The sequence below is a fragment of the Astyanax mexicanus genome, chromosome 12 (assembly GCF_023375975.1).
Source record: "Astyanax mexicanus isolate ESR-SI-001 chromosome 12, AstMex3_surface, whole genome shotgun sequence".
Classification (NCBI taxonomy): domain Eukaryota; kingdom Metazoa; phylum Chordata; class Actinopteri; order Characiformes; family Acestrorhamphidae; genus Astyanax; species Astyanax mexicanus.
In genome coordinates, this window is record NC_064419.1 from 41,834,622 (window position 1) to 41,850,508 (window position 15,887).

Sequence of the window (15,887 nt, forward strand, 5' to 3'; positions counted from 1 at the left end):
TAAATATTATTGAAATTTAAGGCAAACAGATCTAAATAAAGCACATTTAAGTTTTCTGATATAAAAAAGAACAATTTGTTTCTCCCAAAAGCGTGAAATTAATTGGAGGGGCTCATAATAAGACGACACCAACAGCCAGTGGAATTGATGCAAGTCTTTATTTCATGTTCCTATATTTATAGTCCAGAACATCTCCCCAGATTTAATCCTCAGATTCAAAGCAAAGCAACGGGCCACTAGAGTATTTGTCCTTACTGACTTTCATAAATATAATATAGTTTCTTCAAATATATTTATATGGAATCATCTCTGAAATAGAGAATAACTCTGCTACTCTTATTTACAAAATACATTCCCCTAAGCATTTTATTATGGGAAAAAAAATATCACATTGTATATCATGCAGTTGATGTGTAATCTGAGTTATCAATACACGCAGGTTTAACTTTCTCAGCCTTCTCCAGAGGAAATTGGAAATCCTACACTGTACATTAAATAAACAAACCATCTTGTATAGCTAGTCCAAGTAGTTTTGACATAGAAAGATGTCTCAATGCTACATGGCTGGGGTAAATTGGTATTAAATTAGCATTTTATGCTAATTATGCTTAACACGTGAATGAAAAAACATATCGAGACACTAAAACGTAAGTAGTAAAAGCATCTACTCGCGGTCTTGCAGAACCAGCAGCTTCAGCATCAAACCAGCAGGTTTTCCTGTTCCCTTTCAGACGCCCCTCACAGTGACTTCATGAATTAAAATCAGTTCAGAATTTTACAGATGGATTCTTTTCTTCTTTTCTTGACTTGTTTGGGTTGAGGCTGATTTGCAGGTCCAGTACAACGATGATGATGATGATGATGATGATGATTACAGTAGTGATAATGGGGATGAGGATGATCGTTTGTGACTATCATTTAGCTGGGAGAGGCATCCAACCTTTGGGGCCCCTGAAGTCGAGGTCACTGTCATGTCATCTGTGAGTCCTCCTGCCTTGTTCCTGCCTTGGCAAAATCACTGGCGCATTTGTCAATCATTCAGGTCAAGGATGAAGGGGTTGGGAGGAAGTTCTAGAAGATCATGGCAGAAATGGGAGAGACTTTTTAATTCATGTATTAATTCAACTTTTATAATAATATGTATTAGATTTCCGCCTCAATTTGGGGCCCCAACCACTCATTAGGACCCCACATCACTAGTAATGCTCATGATTGTCATGGATCTGGAAGTGAGATGTGTTCAGGTACATTTTAGGTGTATTGCTATCTTGGCAGCGGAAAACAGTAACATTGCTGTTCCTATAAATGACCTCATGCACCTTCACAGCGTGAACAAGAAGGTAAGTTTCCTCTGCTGAGAAGCGCAGAAGCGCTGCACTGTTACAATAGCAATCCGCCAAAGTCATAGCACACCTGCTCTTAAAGGTAATATTAGAGCCAAAACACACCTATTATTAATTAATTTTATTTGATTAAATTTATTAAATATGATTAATTCATTAATTAAATTTAACTAGTGCAAGGCATACTTTTTCCATTGTTACGATAATAAAGATACCCATGTTACGATAATAAAGATACATGCCCTACATCAAGCCACAGCTCATCTATAGATAAATAAAATAGTGCCCTAGGAGTGATGAGAGAGAGAGTGCCACCTAGCCACCCAAAAAGAGCATGATCAGTTGTGCTCTCTTAGACTCCGGCTGCTGATGACCAGCAGTATGATCATATCTGTCAAGTTTTGGATTTAAAAATAAGGGAAATTTTTTCCATCGCCCAGGGTTGTTCCAGGGTTGTTCTCGCTATCGACACTAAACTTGTGAGAACTGACACTTGCGAGGTTAGTGACATTTCAGTTTAGCACAGGAATGTTTTTTTTTTATTATTGTATATAATATGGGAAATTTACGGGAAAATACTAATACAGGAGGACGCCGGGGGAGAGGTAGTAGTTTCCAGGCCAAAACGAGAGACTTGACAGGTATGAGTATAATCTGGGATTCGAACTGGAGATCATCAGATCATCAATAAATAAACAATATAAGTTTGTATGTTTTAAATTCTTAAATGATAGTGATGGTAGTTTAGTAAGGTAGTCATTAGTAGTTAATTGTTTTTATTTCTAAAAACATGAACTTGCCTTAAAAAGTGTTCTTTTTTAGAACAGACCGCAGTCCTTAAGGTTTTCTTTGATGATAATGTCTGTCACGGCATTGAACACAATTTCGACGTTCTTTGTGTCGGTGGCGCAGGTCATGTGCGCGTAGATTTCTTTTACGCCTTTCTTCATGTTCAGCTCCTGGAACTGGCTCTTGATGTAGTTGCTGGCATCATCGTATGTGTTTGGACCTGCACGGGAAGAGCAGAGCAGTTCACCAGGCTTGACTGACTGAACCTCTACCAGTGTCTTCCTGATCCTGTTCCTGATACTACACTGCAAACTTCAGCAAGCACTTCCTAATTGTAATTTTTGTCTTTGTAAATTAGTTTTTCTTTTTGTCATTTTTGTTGTTTTTTTGTGTATGTTTTTTAACCTCGTAAAAAGTTTTGTATTTTTTGTATTTTTGTCTTCTTGAATGTATTTTTCCCTTTCAGTTAAATGTAATTAAGTTCAATTTAACATACAACAGATATTGTCCTTTGTAAGTTACTTTTTAATGGTACCACTTTAAAATAAGACTATCCTTTATAAAGGGTTTATGAATGGTTTATATTTTAAAGTGGTACTGTTTTTATTTTAATAATTTAGTTTTCTGTAATTTGTTTTGCCCTTCTTTGTCAATGTACCAATTTTTTTTACCTAATCTAGCTTTAACACCACAATTCTCCTGCTGAGCTGAGCTATCCTGTATATAGAGCTTATACAACAGATATTGTCCTTTGTAAGTTAGTTTTTATGTTACCGCTTTAAAATAAGTCTATCCTTTATAAAGTGTTTACAAATGGTTTATAGATTACTAGATTATTCATTATTGTTGATTATTTTGGAATCTCTTCTTTGCTTCGGCTTCATGTTTTTTTGTTTTTTTTTTGCTTATGAGTTTTGGCACACTTTTCACTGGTGGGTGGGGCTTAGCAGAAGGTGTTCCCCTTGAATCTCCATTGGTCGCCTGATTTTGGACTGACAGTATCCTTAACCCTTGTCTGAGACCTACCAATAGAGATTCAGTGGAAACACCTTCTGCTAAGCCCTGCCCACCCGTGAAGAGTGTGCCAAAGTGAATAATTTTTCAAGTTACTGCAAAAAATAATAACGTAACCAAGTATATTTAAAAATATGTATCGGCTATATGTTTCTCTCTTTTAAGTTTGCAACATACACCTTTTCCTTTTGATATTTAAATATTTGATTGTGGATTCATTTTTATTTTTTTTTTTTTTGGAAAACTTTTGGCACAAAATTCACTCCATATGCCTGTACTTGCCATCGTAATCTGGGAAGCAGATGCTGAGGTGGACTTTCTTGATCTTCTCCTCAAAGAGATCTTTCTTGTTGAGGAAAAGCACAATGGAGGTTGTGGCGAAGAACCGGTGGTTGCAGATACTGTTGAATAGATGGAGGCTCTCATGCATGCGGTTCTGCCAGTTGATAAAAACAGAAACGGCAGAAGAGAAAAGTGTCAGAGAATCCTCCCTTTCACTCTCATAGACAAAAAACATGTCACGACATGTCACTGACTCCTCTGGTGAGACACTTTAGCTGGCAGTGAGTGTCCTCTCTGTGCGGGAACATCCTGATTTTACACAGAAACAGCGACAGAGATAACCGCTGCTGTGATAACCGCTGCTGTCCCGTCAGACGACGAGGGACTCCACAGGCCCTGTTTAATCATCTCTCAGAAAGAGGTTACCTGCTGAAGGATGTCCTGAGCTGTTCCTTTCTTTTGAGTCTCAATCCTGACCTTTACCTAAAGTACTCACCACTTCATCATCCTCTACCAGCACCATGTCATAAGCGCTCAGAGCTCCACAGAAGATAATACAGGTCACGCCCTCGAAGCAGTGGATCCACTTCTTCCTCTCTGACCTCTGGCCACCCACATCGAACATCCTGGAACAGAAAGAGTAGCAGTGTATGAATTAATCATGAAGTATTAACTCATACTCAAGGGGTGACTTCAGGTAACGCCCACACCCGTCAGGTGTTATCTTTTGATAGCAAGCCCCATAGTGGGTGCCAGATAATGATAATAATGATAAGTGTGCAGGCATTTAACTTAACATTCCTCAATCCACAGTGATCCACATGTGTGTAAAAGAAATATATATCATAGAAATCACACCCAGAGTTAACCCCCACAGTAGACAGTGCAGTACCGGCAGCAACACTTAATATAAAAATAATGAGTTTCTTCGATTTAACCAAACTGAAAACCTCTGGAATATAATCAAGAGCAAGATTTTATTTTTGCTTGAATTCTTGCATCAGGAGTAAAAGCATAAAGTTATCCAAAAGCAGTGTGTAAGACTGGTGGAGGAGAACATGATGCCAAGATGCATGAAAACTCTGATTAAAAACCAGGGTTATTCCACCAAATATTGATTTCAAATATTGAACTCTTAAAACTTTATGAATATGAACTTGTTTTCTTTGCATTATTATTATTTAAGGTCTGAAAGCTCTGCATCTTTTTAGTTATTTCAGCCATTCTCATTTTCTGCAAATAAATGCTTTAAATTACAATATTTTTTAATTGTGAATTGGGCCCCTATAAAAGCGCCTGCGTCCCCTGAACAGGTGGATCTCAGGACTGGCCCACCTGAAGTGCAGCTCTTTGCAGGAGAAGTTCTCCTCGATGATACCGGTGGTCTTGACTCGAGACCTGAGCACGTCCTGCTCTGAGGGAAGGTAGTCGGGTTTGCAGATTCTGTCCATGTCACTCAGGTAGCTGTTAAACACACATGTTTAATATTAGTTCCACAATACTGACCTCAAAACAGCTACAGTGAATGAAGCTCACATTAATATGTGATTTGTATTTGTTTTAAATGCATCTTAATGAGAAACATGAAGTTAACACTGTTCAACATGTGTCACCTAAAGTTTCTGTCCATTTGAGGCTAAATAAAAAAGAAAATCAATTAATACAAAAAAATCTGAAATAGAAAGCTTTATTTTGTTATATACTGTAAATAGTAATACTTTTTAGTATTACTTATTTTATTTTTACTTTAGTTTAGTTTAGTTTTTTGTTTCAGTTCTCTAGTTTTTTTTTTTGTTTGTTTCTGTCTTTCACAATCTGAACTTTAGGTTTTAGGTTTGGCATTTTGTTGTTCCTATTTCTGAGTAAAAAAAAAAATCCTCTAAAATTCAGATTGTGAAAAATCCGAATTTAATGGAAAGTGAGAAAAATATATTTTCAGGATTTTCTGATATTTCCATTTGTTTGTCCTGTAACAAAATTCCGATATAATTGAACCGACTTTTTTACACAATGCAAAAAAATAAATATCAGAAAATTGAATTATTTTTAAATATTTTTCTTAGAATTCAGATTGTGAAAAATCTGAAATTCATGGAAAGTGAGAAAAATATCTTTACTGGATCTTCTGATATTTCCAGAATTCCAGAATTTTCTTTTACAGAATGCAAAAAAAAAAAAAATCTGAAAATTGAATATTATTTTTAAATATATATATATTTAATTCAGATTGTGAAAAATCTGAAATTCATGGAAAGTGAGAAAAAATATCTTTACTGGATCTTCACATATTTCCATTTGTTTATGTTGTAACAAAATTCTGATATAATTTAACCTACTTTTTTACAGAATGCAAAAATTTTAATATCAGAAAACTGAAGATTATTTTTTATTTTATTCTTGAAATTCAGATTGTAAGGGGAATAAATAAAAAAATAATTAAATAATGATTGGGCCTCAAATAATCAGAAGATTTAACTGTTACACCGACTGTAGATGTCCAGCAGTGCAAATTGTGGGTTTTGCTCTTTCATATTTTTTTTTCATCTTGTAACAAAAGTAGATTAGTAGATTAGACTATAGCGTCAGATTAAAAGATGGTAAAAAAAAAATTGTTTTTTGCATTTACTGGTCTTTACTGAACACATGTAGTTTTATCTAGAGTGGATTATTGTTCAGTATCAGACAGGACGTACTAGCCGGCTGAGTCGTTGAGCTGAAACTCAGCAGCTCTCTCGAAGGCAGCCTGCACTCCTGAGTCCTTCCATAGCCTCTTAATCACATCCGCCAGCTCAGTGGGTAGAGTACCGTCCTCCGTAGAGTCCGCCAGGTTCTGCAGCTTCTGACCGTCTTCCTGCGTAACAAGAGAGAAGAGGAAACCTGTTTAATAACAGGTAAAACTGCTGCCTTAAAGACTATTCACTATTCAATAACTCATAAGAATTACATGGGTTATGGATTATGAATTACACTGATAGTAGGTGCAGAGAAATTTTTGAGGCATTATACCATCCAGTAAAACTAGTTACAGTGATAGGCCTATTGCTACTGTATTATCATTATATCAGTGGTTTATAATGGTCTTCAAAATTTAAAAATAGATAATTGAGTGTGAAACCTAATTAAAATAAATCATTTTGTTAAACTTAAAACAAAATTCTGACTTTAATCTGGTATAATCCAAATTAGTTTGTCAGGAGCAGAAATGGAAAAGGCTGGAAAATTGGAAAAATTGTCATTTTTTTCTATATTAAATGAAAAAATAAATAACTAGAGATATTTAGGTCCATGCTCGGTTTAATCAGTCAGGTTTACAATGCTCTTCAAAATTCAAAAATAGATAATTGAGTGTAAAACTTCATTATTTCATTTTTTTTTTCATTTTGTATAGTGAAAAATAAAGCAGTTTTTCCATTTTTGGTTTTTCCAAGTATTTTTTTTTATCTGACATTTCGATTTTTGCATCTGATATAATCCAAATCAGATAGTGAGGGGCAGAAGTTGAAAGGCTAGAAAAATGGAAGAATTGTCATTTTTACTATAGTAAATGAAAAAATATAACGAGGTTTAACAGCTTTTAAAAAAAAAACTACACTGACTGTAAGTGTCCAGTTATTGCAAAAGCTGGGTTTTGGCCCTTACCCGATTTACTGGACATATTTATGTTAATGTTTATGCTCAGTTGAACCAGTTATTCAATACCATACAGCTGATGTTGTGCTACTGTATTATGATTATATCAGTGGTTTACAATGGTCTACACATTTTAAAAATAGGTAATTGAGTGTGAGACCTCATTATTTCATTTTTTCCATTTTGAAAAGTGAAAAAGAAATCAGTTTTTCCAATGTTGTGTTTTGTAAAAACACAGAAAAATCTGACTTTTTTATTTTTGCATCTGGTATAATCCAAATAAGATTGTGAGGAGCAAAAATGTAAAGGCTAGAGAATAGATCATTGAGTGTGAAACCTCATTATTTATTTATTTTTTTCCATTTTGTATAGTAAAAAAATCATTTTTTCCCATTTTGTGTTTTTTAAGAACTTTTAAGAAAAATTATGACGAGTCATTTTTACTAGTAAATAAAAAAATAAGAATTATTTCATTTTTCCGTGTTGTATACTTAAAAAGAAATCTGTTTTTCCAATTTTGTGTTTTAAAAACATATAAATTGGAAAAAATGTCATTTTTACTATAGTAAATGAAACAGCTCATTAAAAAACTGTTTTGGCCATTTCTGGTCTTTACTGGACATATTTAGGATCATGCTGAGTTTAATAAGTTATTTAATATCATACTGCTGATGCTGTGCTACTGTATTATCATTATATCAGTGGCCTGTACTGGTCTTATAATAAATAAAATGTTGTAGTATTTGAGACGGTATGTAGTTATAAGTATTGTGTTTTAGACTGAATGTTATGTATGTAAATGTATATGTTTGTATGTAAGTTTAGTTGCAAACCTGCGCTGATGGTGCAGCGTAGTTGATGCCCAGCATCTCCATTCCTCTGATGAGGGCCAGGGCTGACTGCAGAATGTTGCCGAAGATGATGGCTCTAAATGCCAGTTGTTCTTCTGGCGTGTATCCACCTTGATGCAGAATTCTGTACAAGAGCCAATCACAGCATGAGTTCCCAAGAATAGCTTTTTTTATACTTAATCACGTATTTTTATTGATTTATTTACTGCCGTCTGGTGGAGGCAGATAAACATTACAGTATACAGATACTACTTGTGCACCCATTTTAATTAATGCAGTATTCAGCTACTTTAATTTGTACCCATTGCTCATTATACTGATTTTCAAATGCAAACACACACTGCTTGTGTATTTCCTAATGAAGCAAACATGATACATGAACAGTGTACCATTTTTAATCTTATCAATTCAATTTTCTGGTCGTTTGAAGCTAAATTTGATATAGAAAATTGGGTATAAAACATTATAAACTTTCTCTTTTTTATTTTATTTTCATCTTGTAACAACAGTAGATTGGACTACAGATTAAAAGATTAAAAGATGGAAAAACGAGCAAAAATATAGAATTCAGAAAATCATTTTTTTTTTTACTATATTGAATGTACAATAGGAAATGTTCTATTTTTACATTTTAACATCAAATGGTTAAAAAATTGAACTAAAAAGTCAGACTGACCCTCTTGGCACCATCCCTAATGCAAGTATAAAAATATAAACCCTCCTTTTATGTCACAGGTCAAACTGACCCGTTTAAAAAATTGACAATATGGAAAAAAATAGTTTTTTTTTTTTTTTCAGTATAAAACTTCTACAAATGCCTTAACTAGTATAATCAAAATATAACTGCCCTATTCAACAAGCAATATTTTTTATAAGTGCAATATTTCAGTGTTGAATAGGGCAGTGGGCAATCTGTCACTATTTTGCATCTTGTGTGTTTTTGCTGTTATCCTCTTTATGTAAATCTTTTATATGCTATTTTCCACATTTTTGTAAATTCTATTTTTAGATTCTTTGTCATTTATTTTAGTTAAAGCATAGTTTTTCTAATTGTATTGTTTGTGACACCCGAGAGGATTGCACCCTAATTTCGTTATACTTGGTATAATGACAAATAAAGATATTCTATTCTATTTTATTCTATTATTCTATAATATATTATAAAAATATATATATATATATATTTTTTTTTTTTTTTTTTTAATGAAAAACAAGAAAATTATTATAATTAAACCATTACATGTTAGAGGTAAGGAACACCATTGCACTAAATATTGATAGAATAATTAGTAATGTAGTTTGTAGTGAAATTTTCACACTGCTTGTTAGTATTTTTTTTTTAATAATTAAACATGCAGCAGGTCAATATGACTCGGGAACACCATTGCTGTCACTGACAAATGAGCATAACATTTTTCATCCGTTCAGGTGATTTTCATCCGACATTAGTGATAGAGAGTAAGATATTTTATAAATGGGTGTGATTTACCTCATGTAAGTTTGTGTTTGTGTGTTTAAATCAGGCGCTCACATGTCCCAGGAATGGGTGGACCCAAACATTATTTTTAGGACATGATTTTGCAATCATTTTTCTTATATTTTTATAGGGTCATCCATTGTACCTTTTTTATTTTATAGGATGTTGTTTGTTGCTTGTCATACAGTGTATACCCAACGTTAGTGATGGGTTTACTAATTTTAACAGTAGTGTTTTAGGGTTAAGCAGGTGTCCAAATACTTTTGTACATATATGGCTATAGTAGTATATAACTATAGTATATGGTAATATGAGTAGTACTCACTTCATCTGCTTTACAATGGTACTTTTCCCTGACTCACCAGCACCTGCACACAGAAAACAAAACAAGAGTTAGACATGTGACTCATGACCTTTTGACCTCTTAAAAGCTTATATAAGTACAGGTACTACCTGGATATTTGAGAGCCTTATTAAGGGAGAACTCTGGTGTGAAATAGTCCAAAAAATGGACTACACATAGCCTGCCTCCTGGCTGCTACCCGATGCATGGTCTATGTATATACATGTCTATGTTATTTTCAGTTCAGCTAAAGCTAGCATTATGGGATGTAAACAGTGTTTTTAATAAGCTTTTTGTGCACTTTTTAAGTTATTAATGCCTCATTTTAAATGTCGGGGATCTCTGGATTCTAGCAAGGAGGTGTGGAGATACTTTGAGCTGGATAACTGTGGAAAAAGCAAATTATGCCCCGAGTCACCCAGTCATTTATCATTCATTCATCAAGTAAATTTAATTTCAGATAAATTTAAGTAACTTCAACTCGGTTTCAAGACCTAAATGTTACATAGAGCAAATAAGTGAACTGAACTTCAGTCAATCCTTTCTTTTAGTAACCTTTACTTAATTTATTTTTGCTGAATCAATCCTTTCTTTTCGTTGAGTCAAGTCAAGTAGTTTTTTAGTAACCTTTACTTAATTTCTGCATACAATATTAAAACACACATTTACATATTTACATAATCTCAAAGATTTATTTTGTAAACAGACCCAGTCTTACTGTCTCAACACATGGATGGCATGTTATACATTAGTATACTAAAAAGAATATATTACATGTCCTCCATGTGTTGAGACAGTATTTTTAAAATTCAGAAATATATATTAATTATATTAATATATTATATTAAATATATTATGTATGATAAATTATTTGAGTAATATTGTATAAATTAAGTCATTGTAACTAGGTAATATTGCATGCAGAAATGAAGTAAATGTTACTAAAAGAAAGGATTGACTGAAGTTCAGTTCACTTATTTACTCTATGTAACATTTAGGTCTTGAAACCGAGTTGAAGTTACTTAAATTTATCTGAAATTAAATTTACTTAAAAAAAGCAGAAAGTTTTTTCAGTGTGTGCTACTCATCAAAGGTAAGTACTTTTCATCATGTTTTACTACAACAAAAGTCAATTTTTACACCAGATTTCTTCTTTAACAATGGAATCTCAGAAGAATTGATTTCTGTCCTCATGGATTTTCAGAACACAATGCTGACCATATTTAGGTCATCATTAATGGTCTGTTAAGCCCTGAAAGGAAGCACCTATGGATTGTCGGTGATGTTTAGGTCAGGAGGAAGACTCTCTAACCTGCTTATTAAATGACCTAATTGGATTTGTGGTTCTGAAAGCCTCTCAGGAGATCACTGACTCTCTGATTCTTCTCTGTGCCCGAGTCGGGCCAGGTCAGGGGCGGGATCACAGCCTCTCCTGGGCCACTGTCACTGTGATACGGCTCCTTCGGTGGACGGTGGCCTCGGCGCTATGCTAAGTGGACCTGCGTCATCGCTGCTGGAGCATTGATTGCTCATCGGCTTAGTTGGCTGTCCAGATTAGCTGTGGCATGGCTTCACACTACTTGACTTTCACACTCTGAGACCTGTTACTGTTGCTCAGTATGAGTTCTTAATAGGGAAAGTAAAAGCATGGCCTAAAGTATCACAGTACAAAACTAGAGTGAATGACCATATATGGAAAAATTCTCCTTTTGGGAGAAATTCTTATTATTATTGTTCTTTCTTTTGCTTTTTTAAAAATTTGGAGACCTTTTTCCATTAAAATGATACTACAAATATAATAAAAAAATATTACAATAGTAAATAAAAGAACAGATTTTCTCTCAGAACTAAAACTTAAATATTTAACAAATATTTTGTTGGTTATTAATTGAAATGGATCAACTGTTGGCCTGTATAGCTGTACTGTTTATTTCTGATTAATTTTTATCTGTATCTGTATATTATTTATAAGTCTAAGTCTATAGGTCTCATAGTGAAAATGTCTAGTTGGAATCCAGCTAATGAATAAAAGAATTCACAGATAAATATAAGGACATTTTTCTTGTATATGTTGTATATCAGCTTTATATATGGGTTTTTTTTGTATAATCTGGAAAAAATATATAGTTTTGCTTCCTTTTCCTCTTCCAAACTCTTAAACTAAAGGTGCAATAGATTTTGTCCTGTTTTTTTATGGCAAGGCTTCAACAACCAAAGTTACAACCCAGGCTATAAAAACAGCAGCACAGCCACAGTTCACAGTGAAATGGATCTCAAAACAGGGATTATAGGGGTTATGAAAGGGCGTATAAGGAAAGACCAGATAAATCCATCCTGTCCCCATGGCCTTATGCCCAGTATACTTCCTGCCTTCCTTCCTTTCTTCTGTTACAACACTCTTACAGTAAGCATTGTTTATTTTTTATCTGGCATTAAAGTCGTCCTCAGCGCTGAGCTTCCAGAAACTACGCAGCTTTTATTCACGTCGGTCTTTAAGCAGTCCAGAGTCTAAACACTCTGTTCTGTTTTCCTGTTCGCAGAAATACCCGGTCGTTATATTCTGACGATATGTTGATATAGGCGTAGGACAGGGTTGTAATTTTGAGCGATGGGAATAACTATAATAATAATAATATTAATAATAATAATAACTGCCACTGGTCTCCTGTTTTATGCCGGGCTCCTGCGAGAGCGGCTAAACGGAAGCTTAAGCGGATCTTGGCTTAAATCATCAGAGTAATCGGATTCTGTTCTCACTGACAGAGTGCCATGGCCCTTCAGGTTGCGATCTTTTAAGCAGGCATCAGTGTGGAGGAGTGTATTTGGGAAGACGTGGATGAACTTCAGTTCAGTCAGAGCAAAGCTGTAGTAAAAAGTATGGCTGAAACCATCACGTATAACTTATAAAGCAAATGGAGTAAATAGATCATTATTAATTCAAACAAATTTAATAAGAATAGGGGGATGGGCTTTGAGTAAACTATAGATATACTTACTTATTTACTTACTGTATTTCTTACAGGAATAGTCAATAATTGTCAGCAGTTTTATTTAAACAGTATTCATGTATATGTGTATCTCTGTGAGTATATCAATCAATCAATCAATCAGTCAACCATTATTTCCACTCGGTAAATACATTGAGGGTAACCCTCTATAATCAGGTAACTGCCTAAATTTCCTTTGGGATAAATAAAGTATCTATCTATCTATCTATCTATCTATCTATCTATCTATCTATCTATCTATCTATCTATCTATCTATCTATCTATCTATCTATCTAATCTATCTATCTATCTATCTATCTATCTATCTATCTATCTATCTATCTATCTATCTATCTATCTATCTATCTATCTATCTATCTATCTATCTATCTATCTATCTATCTATCTATCTATCTATCTATCTATCTATCTATGCAGCCGAGCATACACAAAATTAAAGGGATTGAAAATTAAGTTTAAATTATAAAAACAAGCAAACAATGTAAGATCTAATTAAGAAAAAATAAAATAAAGTTAAAGGTTATGCAGATAAAGCGATTAATGCGTAGAATAATCAAATATAAACACAATTAAAGAAATAAAGGACTAAAAATGACTACAATTATAAAAAAAAATAAATGATGGGACTAAAATAAATAATAATAATAAGTAAGAAAATTATAAAAAAATTAAATGATGAAATAAACAGTAATAAATAATGAATAAAAGCAGTAATAAAAAGAGTAAAAGGATGAAATGAATAAAATAAATTAAATAAAAGGGCTAAAAGGTAAAAGTAAAGGGTATATTGTGTTTGTGTTCTACATATCTATATCTTGCTGCTGTCCAGTAAAAAAAACTTGTATCTCTATTTTTTGTCAAATCATTTTTACACTTTTCTCCACAGTTTGAACCTGTAGCTGCTCTTTACTCTGTGTAAATAAATAATTTTGCATAAATAGACCAATATAAATGCTCTAAAATTCAGTTTATAAGGCATTATAAACTATTTAAACTCGTCGATTTGGATATACATGTGTTTGTATTTTATTGGACCACATCAATATTAGTACACAATATATTTTTTTTTACCTCATATGGCATTCCTGTTTTGTGTATATCTGTACATTTTTGTATATCTCTGTATACATTTCAACGTATTTACGTCTGTTGTGACAAATTTCTTTCTTCAAACTTGTTTAAATGAACTCAAAACCATCTAAATTCAAATCAACTTAAAAACGTTTTGCATTTCGCTCCAAGTATAATTAGCCTAAGTGACTTGTTCAGTTCAGCTCTGTCTCTTATGAGCTGCTCTGCATCTCTTCTATCTATGGTTACACAAGTTTTATGCCCTTTAAATCCCCTAAAATCCTGCAAGCTTTTAATCTTCTGAGAGATACAGTTATGAAATATTGTACAGGTGGGCATTACTTCTCACACCTCACTCCACTTGTTTAACCTGCTTTTAATTAAAGTGTTTTTGTTTTGTTTTTTTTTGTTTCATTAAATCAGTATATTTAACACCCAGCACCATGTGTCACAATCTGTGAGGAACAGATTCATTTTAAACATCGATGCTGTGAGTGATGTGAGTCGTCTATGGGATTCTGATGAGATCCTCTCTCAAAATGCCGAATGTGAATAAAAATATGTGAAAATTAGATGACATCTGGTTGCACTAAATCCTTATCGAGAGCAGATCGCACTGCTTACGCATTGTTTAAGCCTCAGTCTGGTGCCACTGGTGCTTCTTTGGCTGGTCTTCGAGATCCAAGAGGATGATTAAAGGCAGGGCCACTGTCTAAAACGTGCCTGTTCCTGGTGATTCTCCAGAGAAAAATATATTCATTATCCAGCACTATGATAATGGATTTTGGGAATTGTGATAGCATTATTGAGTTAATTTGTTTGTTTAGTCCAATATCCATTAGTTTAATGGGTGTTTATTGTATCTGAAAGACACTACGCCATTTAATCTTATGTTAGTACACTTTTTATTGGTCTCACTACTTTATTTTTTGTCCAAACAATCAAACTCTGGTCTGAATCAATAGATTTTTCTGCAGTTTCAGAAGCAACTAACTTCCTCCTAACACCATCCTAAAAGATCCAGATTTTTATCCAGTTTTAGATGGTGTGTATAAAGCTTTTGAAAGGTCTGTCAGCCTGTCTGATCTCTCTCAGCTCAGAATTCACATGAGAATGGCTAATCACAGCCCTGAAATACATCAAATGCCAGAGCCAAGAGTAGTGGAGTACTCACCCAGCAGCAGGAGCTTGACGGTCTTCGCTTCCTTATCTGCATCCTCTTGGAGCTGCTTTTCCAGCTCTTTGGACCTCTTGGCCAGTTCCTTATCCTCAGCACTTGCTCCGCTACCCATGTTTCTTCCTCTTCCCCTTCCCTGTCACACTCCTGGGGGTCAGGTATTTTGCCGGCCTCCCCTGCGCTCGGCGAAACGAATATGCGGACAGGGGGCTCCTGGTCACCTGGTCAACGGAACGGTTGGGGCGAAGTGTCCGTAAACCTGCTTTGGGTTTGAGTGGAGAGTGCTGAAACGCCAAAAGCCAACTGCAGGTCTATCCTCTAATTCCTCCCTGTCAAGCCTAATGCCTTACTTCAGGATTGAGGAGGGTTTTACCAATCTTCCTGTGTGAACCAGCCAATCCAATTAGCTTGGCTAACGAGGGCATGTGTGAAGGTTTTAAAATAAGGAAAACCAGCGCGCCTTGTATCAGTGAAACTGTTGGAGACCGTGCACATGCGACACGGTAGATGGGTGAGGTTTGTTTTAATAGGCCGAAGAAAGATAACGGTGGAAATGTTTTTTCGTTGAACAATGAACATATATGCTTAGATCTCTAAATCCAATTATTACAGACCTTCACTTTCAATGTCAGATAGATGCCTCCTGGCCTTTTAAGGTCGTGCAAGTCCATTACCACCATGTTCTTTTTTTGTTGTGGGAAATAAGTGAAGGAAAGTTTTCTGTCGGTATAAAGCTAGGAATAGGAAAGCTTTGGTCTAAATTAACAGATATTTGGTGAACCAATATGTCAGTTCCTCAACTTAAAGGAGAACTCTGATGTAAAATGGACTTTTGCTGTAGTAAAACATGATAAAAAAGAGTACTTACCTTTGATGAATAGCACATCTCCGTTCTCACAAA

The 15,887-nt window shown here is 34.3% G+C and overlaps 1 protein-coding gene across 1 annotated transcript; it reads right to left on the bottom strand.

Annotated features, from left to right (window-relative positions):
- Positions 1 to 139: 139 nt before the first annotated feature.
- gnat2 (guanine nucleotide binding protein (G protein), alpha transducing activity polypeptide 2) lies at positions 140 to 15,327 on the bottom strand. The gene is made up of 9 exons (XM_049486136.1): positions 14,984 to 15,327; positions 9,712 to 9,754; positions 7,892 to 8,033; positions 6,122 to 6,279; positions 4,764 to 4,892; positions 3,925 to 4,054; positions 3,429 to 3,582; positions 2,144 to 2,352; positions 140 to 1,071 (listed from the first exon to the last, which is right to left on the bottom strand). Exons 1-8 carry the CDS (start codon positions 15,099 to 15,101, stop codon positions 2,162 to 2,164), a joined length of 1,065 nt encoding a protein of 354 aa, XP_049342093.1. The 5' UTR covers positions 15,102 to 15,327; the 3' UTR covers positions 140 to 1,071; positions 2,144 to 2,161.
- Between the last annotated feature and the right edge of the window lie 560 nt (positions 15,328 to 15,887).

Bases quoted from the DNA above. Each gene is read 5' to 3' on its own strand.
- gnat2 (XM_049486136.1), bottom strand. From the start codon at position 15,101: ATGGGTAGCGGAGCAAGTGCTGAGGATAAGGAACTGGCCAAGAGGTCC. The intron at 6,280-7,891 runs GTTTGCAACTAA...CTTGTTACGCAG, and splicing joins ACGCTGCACCATCAGCGCAG to GAAGACGGTCAGAAGCTGCA. The intron at 3,583-3,924 runs GTGAGTACTTTA...ATCAACTGGCAG, and splicing joins TGGTAGAGGATGATGAAGTG to AACCGCATGCATGAGAGCCT.